General features: G+C 39.9%; 1 protein-coding gene across 2 annotated transcripts; it reads left to right on the top strand.

Annotated features, from left to right (window-relative positions):
- Nucleotides 1-19: 19 nt before the first annotated feature.
- On the top strand, nt 20-6844 carry LOC103723329 (proteasome subunit beta type-7-B). Of its 2 annotated transcripts, none has more exons than XM_008814213.5 (9): nt 20-178; nt 763-906; nt 3028-3169; nt 3340-3436; nt 3534-3603; nt 3694-3798; nt 5377-5475; nt 5575-5665; nt 6548-6844. In XM_008814213.5, exons 2-9 carry the CDS (start codon nt 763-765, stop codon nt 6619-6621), a joined length of 822 nt encoding a protein of 273 aa, XP_008812435.3. In that variant the 5' UTR covers nt 20-178; the 3' UTR covers nt 6622-6844. The 2 variants fall into 2 exon arrangements, with proteins under 2 accessions (XP_008812435.3, XP_008812437.3); XM_008814215.5 differs by having other exon boundaries at nt 74-446.
- The last annotated feature ends 7661 nt before the right edge of the window (nt 6845-14505 follow it).

Below are 14505 nucleotides of genomic sequence, written 5' to 3'. Positions count from 1 at the left end.
CTCGACCAACTTCGGCTCGGTTGTTTCAACTCTTTTTCCTCCGACCACAGAAATTCTTCTCGCTTCCCTCTTCGCCTCCAAGAAACCCCCCTACTCTCTCTCGTTCTCTCTTCTCGCGAGTCCGATTCGTCCGTCCTCCAAGACTTCGCCAATCTTTCGCACGGACTCGAGCAGATCGGTAAGCATATCAATCTGCTCCCCCTCACGGTGTGGAAAATGAGAGATTTTTTGAAAAATTTTACCGACGAGAGAAATTTTTCCCTTGGCATCTTTTCCGTGGAGTCCTGAATTTATGGCTTGCGAGTGTGATGGGAAAGAGATGTTCGAAAAGTGATAAAAATTTATCTTTCTTTAATGGTCTGGAAGTGGTCCTTTGGTAACCAAAAATATTTCTGTATTGATTTTGATTCTTGACGTGCTTACTATCGAGGGCGTCTTCCAGATCGGTAATCACTAGTACTCGATATCTCTTTTTTTTTTTTTCTTTTTTGAGCACGAGCTTGTTAATATTGAGATATCTTTGACATTGTTTCGAGATTTTTGGAGATTAGGTTTTCTGAGGACAACCAGTATTACTTTTGTTTCATCTTAAATTTTTAACTTTGGATAAAATAGATATCGGATCAGATCTTTTTCTTATGAGTTATAAAATTTTAGAATCTTATTATTATTGCTGTTCTTTCTGTTGAAATATGATGTGTTGTACAAATTGTGTACATGTTTTATTTTTTTATTTTTAATGTTCTTTTTTTCGATGTTTAGATGGCAAGAGCTGCGGCAGATTTACCACCAAAAGGTGGATTCAGCTTCGATTTATGCCGCAGAAACGATATGCTGTTGAAGAAAGGGGTCCAGCCGCCGTCTTTCAGGAAGACTGGAACCACCATTGTTGGCCTGGTCTTTCAGGTACATAAACTGTCTGCAAGTTTGGTCCACTGTAGTCTGTTAAATTATGATTAAGACAATTAGATATCTATACTAGCCTGGCATGTTTTCCTTGGGCACTTACTTTATAAATATGAGTAGGGCGTGCTGCAGCTATTTAATTGAGACTTCTTGTACTTTCCTTAAGGTGGTTGATTCAAAGTATTAGTAAAGAATATGAAATATTTAGCATAACTATGCTTTTAACTTTGTTTACTTTCTGTTTATCAGGCATCAAAATGCTATGTAAAATATCAATATCTCTATATGTGTCTCAAATCATGGTTAGCACCAACTTGGTTTATTCCCTTTGATAGTAATATACATGTATTTCTATTTGACTATGACAGCTTAAAAGGGTTGTGATTTTTTCTTTATTTTGCTATGCTACTTGTACAAGGAAGACTTTATTTTGACATCGTCATCACTTTACATTGCATCCCATCTTAGCAACTAGTTTATAAGATTTAGTGATGGAGCAAGCACGACAATTTGAATCACATTTCTTTTTGTGGGTATTCAACATTATCCAGGACCATCAAGTATCGAAGGAGTTGATGACTCTGCCATGTAAAAAAAGTGGTTCTAGTGGGAAGAGAGACATGTAGATCATGTCAGGGACAGTGAGATTTGTTCGATTTGTTCAATGTGAGCTTTAGTGGCATTAAAAACTAGATGAAAATATCTTTTGAAGTTACTAAACTGAACTTTTTGGTACAAGAACTTTAGATAATGGTTCTAGACCCAAGTGAGAATGCATGTATGTGACTAGCTAATTTAGATTAGAGCAGTAAGATATCTTTGGTAGAATGGAATGTTTCATAGTAATGAAAAATAGGGAGAGGATTTTGGGTAAAGCCTCAAATGAGAAATTTGAGTTAGTTGCCATTGAGAGTTCTTTCTAAAGTAGATAGTATTTATCATGATTAGACAATCAATGTATTTGCTATCACCGTTCAAGGCTTTATTAAATGCAGGCTTTCAAAATATTTTTGCAAGCTAATGTAACCAAGGAAGGAGATCATGTATGAAAATCAGCTTCGTAGTTGCACATTAGCAAGAGCAAGCTTGCTTGAAGTACTGTGAGGAAATATTGACATTATTGAAGAGCATATTTATAATTGCTGCTGCTTTGGATGTGTTCTACATGCTCTACTAAAAGGGGTTGTTCTTTTGCACTGCTGGTTGACTTTTGTGTTCTCATAGATTATTGGGATAAAAAAGGGGCATCCAAGTGCATAAGGTTCCTTCCATTGCGGGGTATGGGGAGGGTCAAATGTACACAGCCTTACTTCCATGCAGAGAGGTGGTTTCCCTGTTTTGAACCCGCCCAGGTCTCAATGCAGCAGCCTTACTGTTGCATCAAAGCTTGCCCTCTATATTAGTGTGATACTGTTTTCTGTTTCTGTTCTATAATTATTCCTTTACCAAAATGATGGATCGTGGTATTTTGATCCCATGTATAGTTGGATGACTCGATTCGGGTGAAAACTTTGCAATAGTTTTAGAGAAGAGGTGTTCATGAAGAAGTGCCTAGAATGCTGCATGTTATGGTGTTCTTATCTTTACATTAAGAAAGAAAAGCACTATGTCCAATAATGTATGCAGATTGAGAGCCTTCGTGCATAGCCAGATGCAATTGGAATATTGCATGTTATGGTGGTGTTCTCACAGCTTCCGCAGTTGAATTTTAATGCAAATAGAATTCAGACCACCTTTTTAGTTGTAGGCATGTACAGATCCAAAGCTGAGCCGCAGCTTACTATTTGATTTATACTTAAGCAAATAAGCTAAAGAACCTGTCTAGGATGCTTCTGCCAATATGGTACTTGTTGAAAAGTATTACAATTCTGATTTGAACTGTGGAGCTTAACATTATAATGTGTTTGACATGCTAGCTGATTTTACAGGTTTTATACCTCCTAAGATTTGCTATAGATTTTTATTTGATTGTTGTAGAGTGGAGACAAATTTTCTTCATGATTCTTGCTAGATGCACATGTAAAAATAATACATAAACATGTACATCATAAGGCTTAGTTTTTAGGTTTTAGTAATTTTGCACTTGTGCTTATCTCTACATCTATCAATATTTTTCTTCAGGATGGTGTTATTCTAGGTGCAGATACTAGGGCAACTGAAGGACCTATAGTAGCTGACAAGAATTGTGAAAAGATTCATTACATGGCACCAAACATTTACTGCTGTGGAGCAGGAACCGCTGCTGATACAGAGGCCGTTACTGGTATAAATAATAAAAACTATAACTGCCTCAGTGGAATTTGTTTTTGGATGATGAAAATGCATCACTGCAGTAACTTATACTGACTTCAATCTCTCATTCTATTATTTGAAGTTAGTGGAGAACTACCTACTTGCTATAGAAGTTACACATATGCATTGATTTTTCTTCAGATATGGTCAGCTCTCAGCTGCAACTGCACCGTTATGCAACTGGACGAGAGTCAAGGGTTATTACTGCCCTTACTCTTTTGAAGTCACACCTTTTCAGGTTAGATAATTTAGGAGCTATTTTAAATCATCCCTGTATATATGATATCTCTGATTCCATTTTTAAGTAATTTTAATGTTGTTCAATTTTTGGACAGTCATCAAGGTTATGTGAGCGCTGCTTTGGTCCTTGGTGGGGTTGATGTTACAGGACCTCATTTGCACACTGTGAGTACAAATTTGTATGCTTTTCCTTTAAGAGTTGTTGATATGCTTCTTGACATGGACTGATGTCTGCAATGGACAACTATCATGCAGGTCTACCCTCATGGTTCAACTGATACCCTCCCTTTTGCTACAATGGGTTCTGGATCTCTTGCTGCTATGGCTATATTTGAATCAAAATACAGAGAAGGACTTACTGTAAGTTAACCAAGTCCACTGAATTGTGGTCTGTTGTCAATGTTATGTATATAGTAAGGCCAACATAACTTATCCATGACATATTTGGGGCCTTTTGTGAGAACACATTTTTGCATTCATGCAGGTAGCTTTCTAGGTACAGTTGGAACACTTTAAGGGCAATTTCGTAATTTTCCATTGTGATAGTTGAGGGTAATTATGGTATTGGAACATGTGGATTGGCACTGGAAAATTGCTAGTTCTATTGTGGGTGAAAGTGTCATTACAGGTTTTCTAGAATTGGACATTGAATTCATATTAATAGTTGCATGTGGAATTCTCACACATTTTAGCATACTTTGTTCTTTCTATTAGCATATTTATAGGTTACATTCAAAAATTCTACTAGTACGAAATCTACGCTAGGACTTTGGAGAGACTTGTAAATAATTTGTAATATGTTTAAATTTGTTTCGAAAGCATTGTTCTTGAAAAATCTAATGGCCTGCATAGGCTTTTAGTGGATCCTACCTATAAAAATTGCTAAACTTCTAGCAGTGTGATGAAATTCAAGTGATTACATTAATTCATATGTAATTATGTAGTCAGAAATAAAATGATCTAAACCTAGGTAGCATGTAGTTGTGGAATAAATTTTGAAGAATAAGGGAAGGTTATATTGGTATTGGAGAAGGGACAGACTTATTCCATCAGATAAGGACTCGTTGGCGTTTGCTTGGAGGAATAAATGTGGGGCATATGGGCAGAGAATAAAGTGCATTGGATTTTGTGATGATTTTAGATTTTGCCCAATGATAAGATTGCTCTCTCACTTTTTGTGTTTTTAGAGAGTGGATAGGGGCAAAAGAATAATTGGAGGGGTAATATAGTAAGATAAGTTTCCACCCAATTCCACGGAATAAAGCTTATCTGAGCCCAGAGTCAGAATAGGCCTGTGATGGAAGTGGGAGGGATATCCTCTGGTACGGCAAGTGGAGAATAAGCCTGTTCCATAGTGCCTAAACATTGTTTGTCAGAATAAGTGGGGGAAGCGGAACTAAACAAGGGTTACATTTTTAGATATACACTTAGTTAGCTATAGTGTGTGTATAAACTTTTGCTACTCTGGAAACTATTCCCTGTATATCATTGTAAACATATCACAAGAAATGTTTAATGTCAAGAAAACTGGAGACGTTGGGATTTCTATGGGTAAATATTTGATATTGTTGACAATGAGAAGCTAAATATGAATGTATGATCCTTCTGGAACTTTATATGCATCTAGACTTTATTGATGTCACAATTGCTATTTTTTGCTACATAAAAAGCTGCAGAGGTCTGGATCAGTTATAACATGTATTTCCACAATAATTTGAGAAATCCATGGTGGAGGGTATTCTGACGCGCTTGCCTGAGATGATGGATCTGTTCAATAAAATTGTTCACTTATGCTCTTAAATTAGAATTGGCTGGCAAGCAACATGCACTTTTCTTTGCAGATCAAGAGAAGTTTTCTTCTGATCTACAAGACTCCTTTAGTTAGTAACTTGTCAAATATTCATATTAATTTTGAAATTTTGGTATTTTCTTCTGCAGAGAGATGATGGAATAAAACTTGTGTGTGAGGCAATATGCTCTGGCATCTTCAATGACTTGGGTAGTGGGAGCAATGTTGATGTTTGTGTGATAACAAAGGTACATATTACGTAATTGCGTGCCATATTTGGTGGATTTGATTGTTCTCTAATGGGGTTATCTCTGATATTTTCTGTTGATTTGCCTTTTGCTGATCAGGGCCATAAGGAGTACTTGAGAAACCATCTGTTGCCAAATCCAAGGACCTACATCAGTTCTAAAGGCTATTCCTTTGTCAAGGGGCATACTGGTAACTTCTTATCCATATATACATAGGGTCAACCTATATCATGTGTTTGTATTTACATATATGTATATGTATATATACTTGTGTATGGGTTCGAGGAAAATAAGAAAAATTGATAAGAAGTTTTGAGAAGTTGAAAAACAATATTAAGAAACTTTTAGGCTGTAAAAAGTTGATTTGTTTATGTGCAAGCACATCTACAAACAAGCATTGGAGAGGCAACAAAGAGAAAACTGTAGCCATGGTTAACCAAAAAAAGAAAACTGTAGCCATCACAAAAGCATAGACTCCATTATTCATGACTATTTCATGAATATTGATGAAATAGTTGAATTTTTCAATATTTGGTTAATAGTTCAAATATTTGTAGTTGTTTTTGAATATCTTTAATCAGAGTATCAGGGATGATTCAAAACTCATATGATTCTTAATAAAAAAAATCATATGACTACTCTTTAACTAACTTGGAAAATTTTCTGGATTTATATTGACAAAAAGTTTACATATAATTTGTAAAGATCGAATTTTGTCTAGTTGATCTAAGCGTTTTCAAAAGAAAACTGTTAGTAACATTATCAGAAGTATTAAGCACAAAAGGTGAAGACTACTGAAAAATATTCTGAAGTTCACATATTGATCAAAGTTTCCAGCACCTGTATTAACAACAGTGGGCCGACCACAAATAGATAAAGCAAGGTCTGATGATTTCACTTTTCCTTTATGTGATGATGCTTTTACTAGATCTTGCAAAATATCAGGGGATATATGGGTAGAAAAGGACATTTGTCACAAAGACCCGCACGAGTGATTTCCTAGATTTCTTTCTTGATTTATTTATTTATTTTTCTTGTTGTAGCTATTTAATTGTTGTTTGAATGTATGCAGAGGTATTGTCTACCAAAATCACTCCGTTGAAGGAAAAGGTGGAAGTAGTAGAGGGAGATGCCATGGAAGAGTGACAAATAAGCTGAACTTGTCTTGTGGATTTCATTCTTGAAACTTCCATTTCTGGTTGAACTCAGTTCTTTCATATATTCAATGTTCTTGCTATTAGATTGTTTTAAACTGCAAAGCTTCTATTGCTTGAAAGTCTTAAAAATTAATTCAGCCATACAACAATCGTACTGTTTAGACTTGCGGTGGCCTTAACCTTACACATAATGAAAGTTAATTTAGGTGCAATTGCGTATCTATACTTTGGCTCTTGGATAAATGTAAATTGATTCTATCTGCACAGTTATTATTCTCAACAAATGTTTTTGTGTTCTGCATTGGTAGATTGGCTAACAAACAATATAATGTATTGTGAGATGAAATTTGCGACATGACCGTGCTAGATATAAAGCCCGGAAATTTGATCCTTTTGCTTCATTTGAGGTCGAGGATTTAGTTTCTTGCTTTGTCTTTCCTTTGATGGAGATTCTGTTTTTCTTTTCCTTTAAGGTGCAAGAAAATTTTGATTATATCTTTGATGTTATCTAATCATAAACTGTTGATTGTTTGGGATGCATACGGTGGTGTTTGGGTTATGTTAGCAGGATTTAATTTCTCAGCGATCCAGGCGGTGGATATGGTCAACTCCAAGAGTATCTTTTTTTTTTTTTTTACTCCAGCGAAGTGCACTCAACTATGCTCTATTATTTGAACTGGGATCCTTTCTGTTTTGTACTACATAGGGTTTATCTTTCATTCACGGCTATCGTGCTAATCACGAGCATCATTATTTTATTGCACCAATCAGAGAGGCCATGATCGGGAGACGAGCCTTTTCATGGCGCGATTGGTGAAGATCTGGAGCCCCATCTGTTGTTAACATTATTGTGATGGTAGAAGTCTTGTATGTGCAGCCTCGTTGCATCAACTATATTATTACCTCAACAGCTGAAAGTATTTGAATAGCTGAAAACTATAAGATTCAAATTAATTGAAAGGACATGATTATGAATCAGTCTAAGAGCTAATTGCCAACATTCAGGAAGCAGAAAGAGTTGCCAATGAATGTGAACTATTGCGTGGCTGTCTGATGAATTTAGTCAGTCAAGGGCCATGAAGTTTTGTATCAAAATCCTACATCAGATGTACGATATGCAAAATTTGCAATTAAAAAAAAAACAGTGAATAAGTTCTATTTTCTAAATGACAAATAGCAAACTCAGGCTATCCCGCTAAGAATGAGTTCAATATTTTAATCCTCCCCAGTCCCTAGGAGAAAAAGATAGGATCCCAAGCTGGGCATGGAGCTGAACTAGTACCCAAATCTAATTTATTTAAATCAAGCCTACCCTCATTCAATCCAGGGTTGGGACAACACAAAACTAAGCCTATTTTAGATGCTTCCCGTGGCCATGAGTTTCTTCAAAACTTAAAACCTTAAAGGTGAGGGTGCCAACTAGTGTGGATGAAGTTACTAAGGGTTGATACTAATAATATGTAATTAACCCAAAACACACGCACAACATCTCTCTGTCACCTTGTTTAAAAGTTACACATAGACATCTGTATCCTTATATTAATTGAGAATGCACTTTAATTGTAGTAATAATTATTGCTTTGGCTAGTCCAGTCCGGACACTTCCATGCAATATTACTTAGACATGACCGATCGATAGAAATACTCCAACATTCCATCTTTGCCATATATTCCATATATCATATTAGATAGATATCATGTTCATGGAATACGGGACATTTGGACACCATACCAATGCCATCATTATTATGTGTACTTTTGACACTTTCAATAAAAGTTTATAATTTTAACCTAATTATTAGCAATCATTTATCAAATTTCAGAAACAGAGCATAGGTCTAGTTTGTTATCTATTATATAAATGTTTATATATATATATATATAATATAAATTAGAACGTTATTATTTTTGTTATGTTTATTAATTTCATAAACTAAAGAGCATATGTCCTACTGAAGTAGACAACCATGTAGCTGTATTGCTAAGTTGCGTGTGCGTATTAGATTGCAGGGGACCATCTATCCTAATTTTATCTCTAACTTCCCATTTGTTACCCTATTCTGTTGTTCTTATTAGGCCATAGATCCTGCTCCAAATAACAGCTGTATACCATCATCTTTGGTGAAAGCTTAGAGAATATCAACTAACCAACAAGAAGGTACCTAGAAGCTGCGAGATAACGAGACAGAGACAAACCTTTCGACAAGATCTAATCTAATCATCAACCAAAATCTTTGCTACTCTCATGAACGAAGCCGGCGAGAATACCAAAACACTAACTTGTTCTACTTGCCGACTTCAGCTATAAAAGGCTTAGATGGGTAATTAAGCGCTCAATTCATATCAAGTTGGTGGTGGAGAGAAGATCGCAGCCATGGGCATCGTCGGGAGGGAGCGCGGCGTTCTGAAGCTCGTGCACCCTGGCGGGTTCGTGGAGGTCCACCGGAAGCCGGTGGCCGCAGCTGACATCATGGCGAAAAATCCGAGGCATTCCATCACCGGGACGGATGTGTTTAAGAATCCAAGATCAGTCGTCCGGCCTGACGCATTGCTGAAGACCGGCGACGTCTTCTACATCGTCCCCCATCCCACGCTCTATCGTTTGTTGCAGGCCTCCAACTGCATATGATGTTGAGTGCTGCCTTCCATTGGAATGTAAGATCAAGTCCCAGCCACAAAAATAAAATTAAATTAAACTAAAGATCAAATGGGCTGAGCTCTCTCGCTCGTTCTTCCGTTGCTTGTTGGAGCTAAGGAGCTCGGTTTTCTTTTCTTTTTTTTTTCCTTAGAACGGACGTCTTATATACTTCCATGAATCCATTCAAAAAAAGTTAAAAAAATAATAAGTCACGGAGCGCCCTAGATAACTCTCCCTCACCAACCTATAGAGCTTCTAGAGTGGTCAGCCACATACAAGGTCACCCCATTCACAACTCTACTAGCCTCTCTATATATATACTTGGCTAACAAAGTAACATCTTCACCAACCATGACCTGAATACCCCGAAGCAAGAGGTAGCACCCAACCACGCCGTTGGTGCCTCTTGGATCTAGCCAATCACCATCACCAAGTCACCCTCGAGCAGGACTGCGCTAGCTTGCAAAACACGTCGAGCTTAATACGGACCAACCCAAGCTGCTCTCAGCTCCGCCTCCGTAACAGAGATGTCAAAGATCTGACAACCACCAGCAACAACCATCCTGAAGTTCGAGCCTCTAATAATGAAGCCTACACCACCCCTTCTACCACCGCCTAGCATGCATCCGTTGAAATTGACTTTGAGGAAGCTCGAAGGTGGGGACTCCTAAGTGAAGAACACCGTCTGTGGTACTACAAGAGCAGATGTAGAGCCCTATATGGGTGATCTCTGCCACTTGTGCTTGGATCCGCTCCATGACGAAGTTAGGTGTAAAGTTGCTCTATATAAAAATCCAAGCATTCCTGGCCAGTAGGAGCTCGTTTTGCCTGTCAAGCGATGCCCGTGAAGATGGTCTAATTTCACTGCAATTGCAGTATCCTGCGAACATCTCGGTTGACACGCTTGTGCGGAGTCGAACTGATCATAGGCTAGACTTGGGTACAAAAATATTTAATTATAAATATGCTCGGCCCAAAGCCCTACTGAAAATGAATATTAGTTAAGGCTGAAGGTCCAGCTTGTGATTAGCTGCCACACATAGACAGTACACGGATTGCACTACAGACTGCTGTGCAATACTCAATAACCACCATCAGAAGATTGATGGCTCAAATAAGATGGCCTCATGGTACACGATTTATCTTATTTGATGGTTGTCCATCTTCCATACAGCACTGTGCAGGAGAATTGCGGTCAAAAAATTGGGCCTATTCAGCGTGTACTGTATGTTGATTGTTGTGATTCACGAAGCATCTGCTCCTAATCTACACTTTTGCACGTCTGCGATTTATTGGCATCGTAGCAACTTACAAAAGCTTCCATGATTTAAACTGACTCCCTAATCTCACCACGAGTCGCAGTGGGTCTGAATCCAGCTTGATTAACAGCCATCATCTGCCTCGAAGGCTCGAACTCTGTTACTTTGTGGCTCTGTTCAGGTCCAGTTTTCAAATTAACTTGGTTGGGACTAACTGAGTCATTAGATTGTATCTAGGTTAGCGAGACAGATAGAGTAGATAATCTGAGATCAGGTCCCAGGTTAGGACATATAACTGATTCATGATCTGAATTCAAAGCGTGGATCCAATCCAAATCAAGTTGGATCTAGATCAGATTTGTGTCCACTCAACCATATACATCCCACAGTCGGCTTTAATTGGAGTCATGCGGATCTAACATTAAGAGTTTGTTGATCTCTCGTGAATATTTATTCAGGTTTGAATGCTTGACGGACAGGGCATGCATACAATAGATACTGTCATACATAAAATGTCATACTTGAGTATGTTGATCTGTGAGACATGTTCATCATTGTATCATAATTCTTCTTCAAAAATATTGTTGGGGGGAAAACCCAAGTCGTGCCAGTCAGAAGGCGCTCGACCAAAGAGCGCCGACCAGAGAGGCGCTCGACCAAAGACGCCGACCAGAAAGGCGCTCGACCAGAAAGGCGCTCGACCAAAGAGCGCCGACCAGAGAGGCGCTCGACCAAAGAGCACCGACCAGCGGTCAACCAGAAAAATGCCCGACCCCATAACGAGATACCCCGCCAAGCAACCGGCTCGACTCGGCACCCGTGCCGAGCCCGTGCCTTAGCCAAATATCCAACCTCCGCCTAATCCTCTAGAGGATCTGACAACCAAATACACAACTCCACCGTACTCTGTTACCATCCTTAAGCCATTAAGGCACGTGATCTCCGCAGGCCTTCGGCACGCCTGACCATTAATGCGTATGACCTCAGCGGGCCTCCGACACGCTCAACCATTAAATGAACACGGCTCAAGATGATCTCCGGATCACTAGACTATCAAAGCGTATGGCTCTCCCTGATCACCGGTTCACTCCGCAATCAATGCACTTGCCATCTACGAACCCCAGGCCCACCACGGCCGGCGGTTCAACCACCCCAACGGGTCCGATCAACCATGACAGCTCCCTGACTCCGGTCTGATCCGGTCTTATTCTCTACAATGCCATTAATGAGCATGATCGTGCCCAATTATCACGAAAAAGACAAATTGCCCTGTCACCCCCAGGTAACATAATATCTTTCTATAAAAGAGAACCTAGGGGAAAAGAGAGAAAGGGGACAGAAACAAACATTCTTCACTTTTACTCCACTCACATACTAGCCCCCTCTGACTTAAGCTTCGGAGGGCCGGCGCCGGAAAACCCGGCTACCGGCTTTCTTGCAGGGTTCTCCAGGAGGACGTCATCAGCCGACGCACCGCCACCCACTGTCCCGGCAGCGGAGCCCCTCCCCTCTCGGTTCGCGGCCGCCCCCGGGTCCAATTTCCAGCAACAAATATCATGCTTGTTGCATCTAAATTAGGGTGTTTTCAGGACTGGGCCTATGTTCTCGTTCAGTTTTAGCCTACAAGCCTGACTTGTATCACGCCTAAGGATCATGCCAGGACCGAGCTTGATAGGAGCCTGGGCATTTGCTTCAGCCAAGCCAAAATCACAGTAACAGTAAAATTTGAGAGTTTACGAGAGAGACATGTTGATTTGTTTCTTGGACAATAAAAAAAAAAAAGAATTCGTTTTGATCTTTGCTACTAAATATATTAATAGCTGAAACTGTTTTGTCCACAGTAATATTTTCAGTACTTTAGTACACTATTTGTCTGCATTTGATTGGATACAGAACATGGAAAAAATCCTAAAATGCCATGCCAAAACCTAAAAAGCGGAACAGAAAAAAAAAATGCAAGGATTCGGAAATATTTTTTTCTCACCAAATTTTTTTATAAAGCTGATACATACCTTGAAAAGATAATATTTAGTTGATTATAAAAAATAGCATATTTCAGAATGGTCAAGCTCTTAGTGAAGAAAAAACACATTATTTTATTCTATTTAAAATCTTAAGTATATTTTTGGAAAAAAAAATCTCAATTTTCAGCCAATAAAATTTAGACATTTTTATGTCTCATATTAATTTTTCTTTTCAATAAAATATAAATTTTTATTTTTATATAAAATTTATTTTTTATCTATTTTTTGAAAACTTTAATACTCTATATATATATATATATATATATATATATGAAAACCCAGCCATTCTCTCTCTTCTCTTCCAGCCTGAGAGACGTATAAACCCAGCCTTTCATAGCACTGTTTTGCAAGTGGAATCTCAAAAGAAAACAAGACGGACAGGAGCCGTTGGATCGGGATAATTCTCGGCACATGATCTCTTTAATACCTGCAGCACGGGATACTGCGGCGCGGTGGACCCCACGAGCAAATCTCACGTGCATCTCTTGTTACATACGGAGGTCAGCGGCTCTGGTTGGTCTGGAGACGCACGCCCAGCGTGACCGGTTAGGTGTGGTCACCTTCCGACTCCCGTGAGACTGGGAGAGTCCTTGAATGGTCAGTGTCCCCTCCTCAAACCTAAAATCCAGTCGAACGCGCTCTAACTAAAGAGAGGTGGAAATTCTGTTCTGAGGGATTCTTAACAAGCTGAGGGCGATTCTGATGCTCCTGCGGAGCCGATACCAAAATGACTTGAATAAATCCTCTATGGTGTCCTGGTAAATTTCAGCATCACCCAGAAGATTTGGAGTCCTTCCCGAATGCTCCGCCGCTGGTGTTTGTATCAAAATTTGCCCAAACTCCATACAGATATCATACTAGCACAGTATCAGAACTGTTGCTGGAAATTGACCCGGGGGCGGCCGTGAACCGAGAGGGGAGGAGCTCCGCTGCCGGGACAGTGAGTGGCGGTGTGTCGGCTGGTGGCGTCCTCCTGGAGAATGCTGCAAGAAAGCCGGTGGCCGGATTCCCCGGCGCCGGCCCTCCGAAGCTTAAGTCAGAGGGGGCTAGTATGTGAGTGGAGTAAAAGTGAAGAATGTTTGTTTCTGTCCCCTTTCTCTCTTTTCCCCTAGGTTCTCTTTTATAGAAAGATATTATGTTACCTGGGGGTGACAGGGCAATTTGTCTTTTTCGTGATAATTGGGCACGATCATGCTCATTAATGGCATTGTAGAGAATAAGACCGGATCAGACCGGAGTCAGCGAACTGTCATGGTTGATCGGACCTGTTGGAGTGGTTGAACCGCCGGCCGTGGTGGGCCTGGGGTTCGTAGATGGCAAGTGCATTGATTGCTGAGTGAACCGGTGATCAGGGAGAGCCATACGCTTTGATGGTCCAGTGATCCGGAGATCATCTTGAGCCGTGTTTATTTAATGGTTGAGGGCATCGGAGGCCCGCAGGGGTTATACGCATTAATGATAGGGCGTGCTGAAGGCCTGCGGAGGTCACGTGCCTTAATGGCTGAAGGATGGTAACAGAGTACGGTGGAGCCATGTATTTGGTTGTCAGATCCTCTAGAGGATTAGGTGGAGGTTGGATATCTGGCTAAGGCACGGGCTCGGCACGGGTGCCGAGCCGAGCCGGTTGTTTGGCGGGGTGTCTCGTCGTGGGGTCGGATGTTTTTCTGGTTGACCGCTGGTCGGTGCTTCCTGGCCGAGCGCCTTTCTGGTCGGCGCTTCCTGGCCGAACGCCTTTCTGGTCGGCGCTTCCTGGCCGAGCGCCTTCGGACTGGCACGACTTGGGTTTTCCCCCCAACAAGAACGATATAGTATAAATTTTTTTTGATATACCGAATGTTAGTACGTCATCTATATCGGACCATCGGTCAGAAAAGAATTCTCTCCAAGGCGACCAAAATGACCCTTTCAAAATGCCTAAAATCTATAGAAGAACCTCCAAGAAACCAAGAACC

Source organism: Phoenix dactylifera, chromosome 1 (assembly GCF_051530095.1).
Source record: "Phoenix dactylifera cultivar Ajwa chromosome 1, Ajwa_hap1_PhDact_Kaust_v1.1, whole genome shotgun sequence".
Classification (NCBI taxonomy): Eukaryota; Viridiplantae; Streptophyta; class Magnoliopsida; order Arecales; family Arecaceae; genus Phoenix; species Phoenix dactylifera.
The sequence above is the reverse complement of the archived record's forward strand: the minus strand, read 5'-3'. Positions and strand labels throughout refer to the sequence as shown.

Excerpts from the sequence above, each read along its gene's own strand:
- LOC103723329 (XM_008814213.5), top strand. The coding sequence starts at position 763 with ATGGCAAGAGCTGCGGCAGATTTACCACCAAAAGGTGGATTCAGCTTC. Across the intron at positions 3,604-3,693 it reads CAGGACCTCATTTGCACACT|GTCTACCCTCATGGTTCAAC; the intron begins GTGAGTACAAAT and ends ACTATCATGCAG. Across the intron at positions 5,666-6,547 it reads CTTTGTCAAGGGGCATACTG|AGGTATTGTCTACCAAAATC; the intron begins GTAACTTCTTAT and ends GAATGTATGCAG.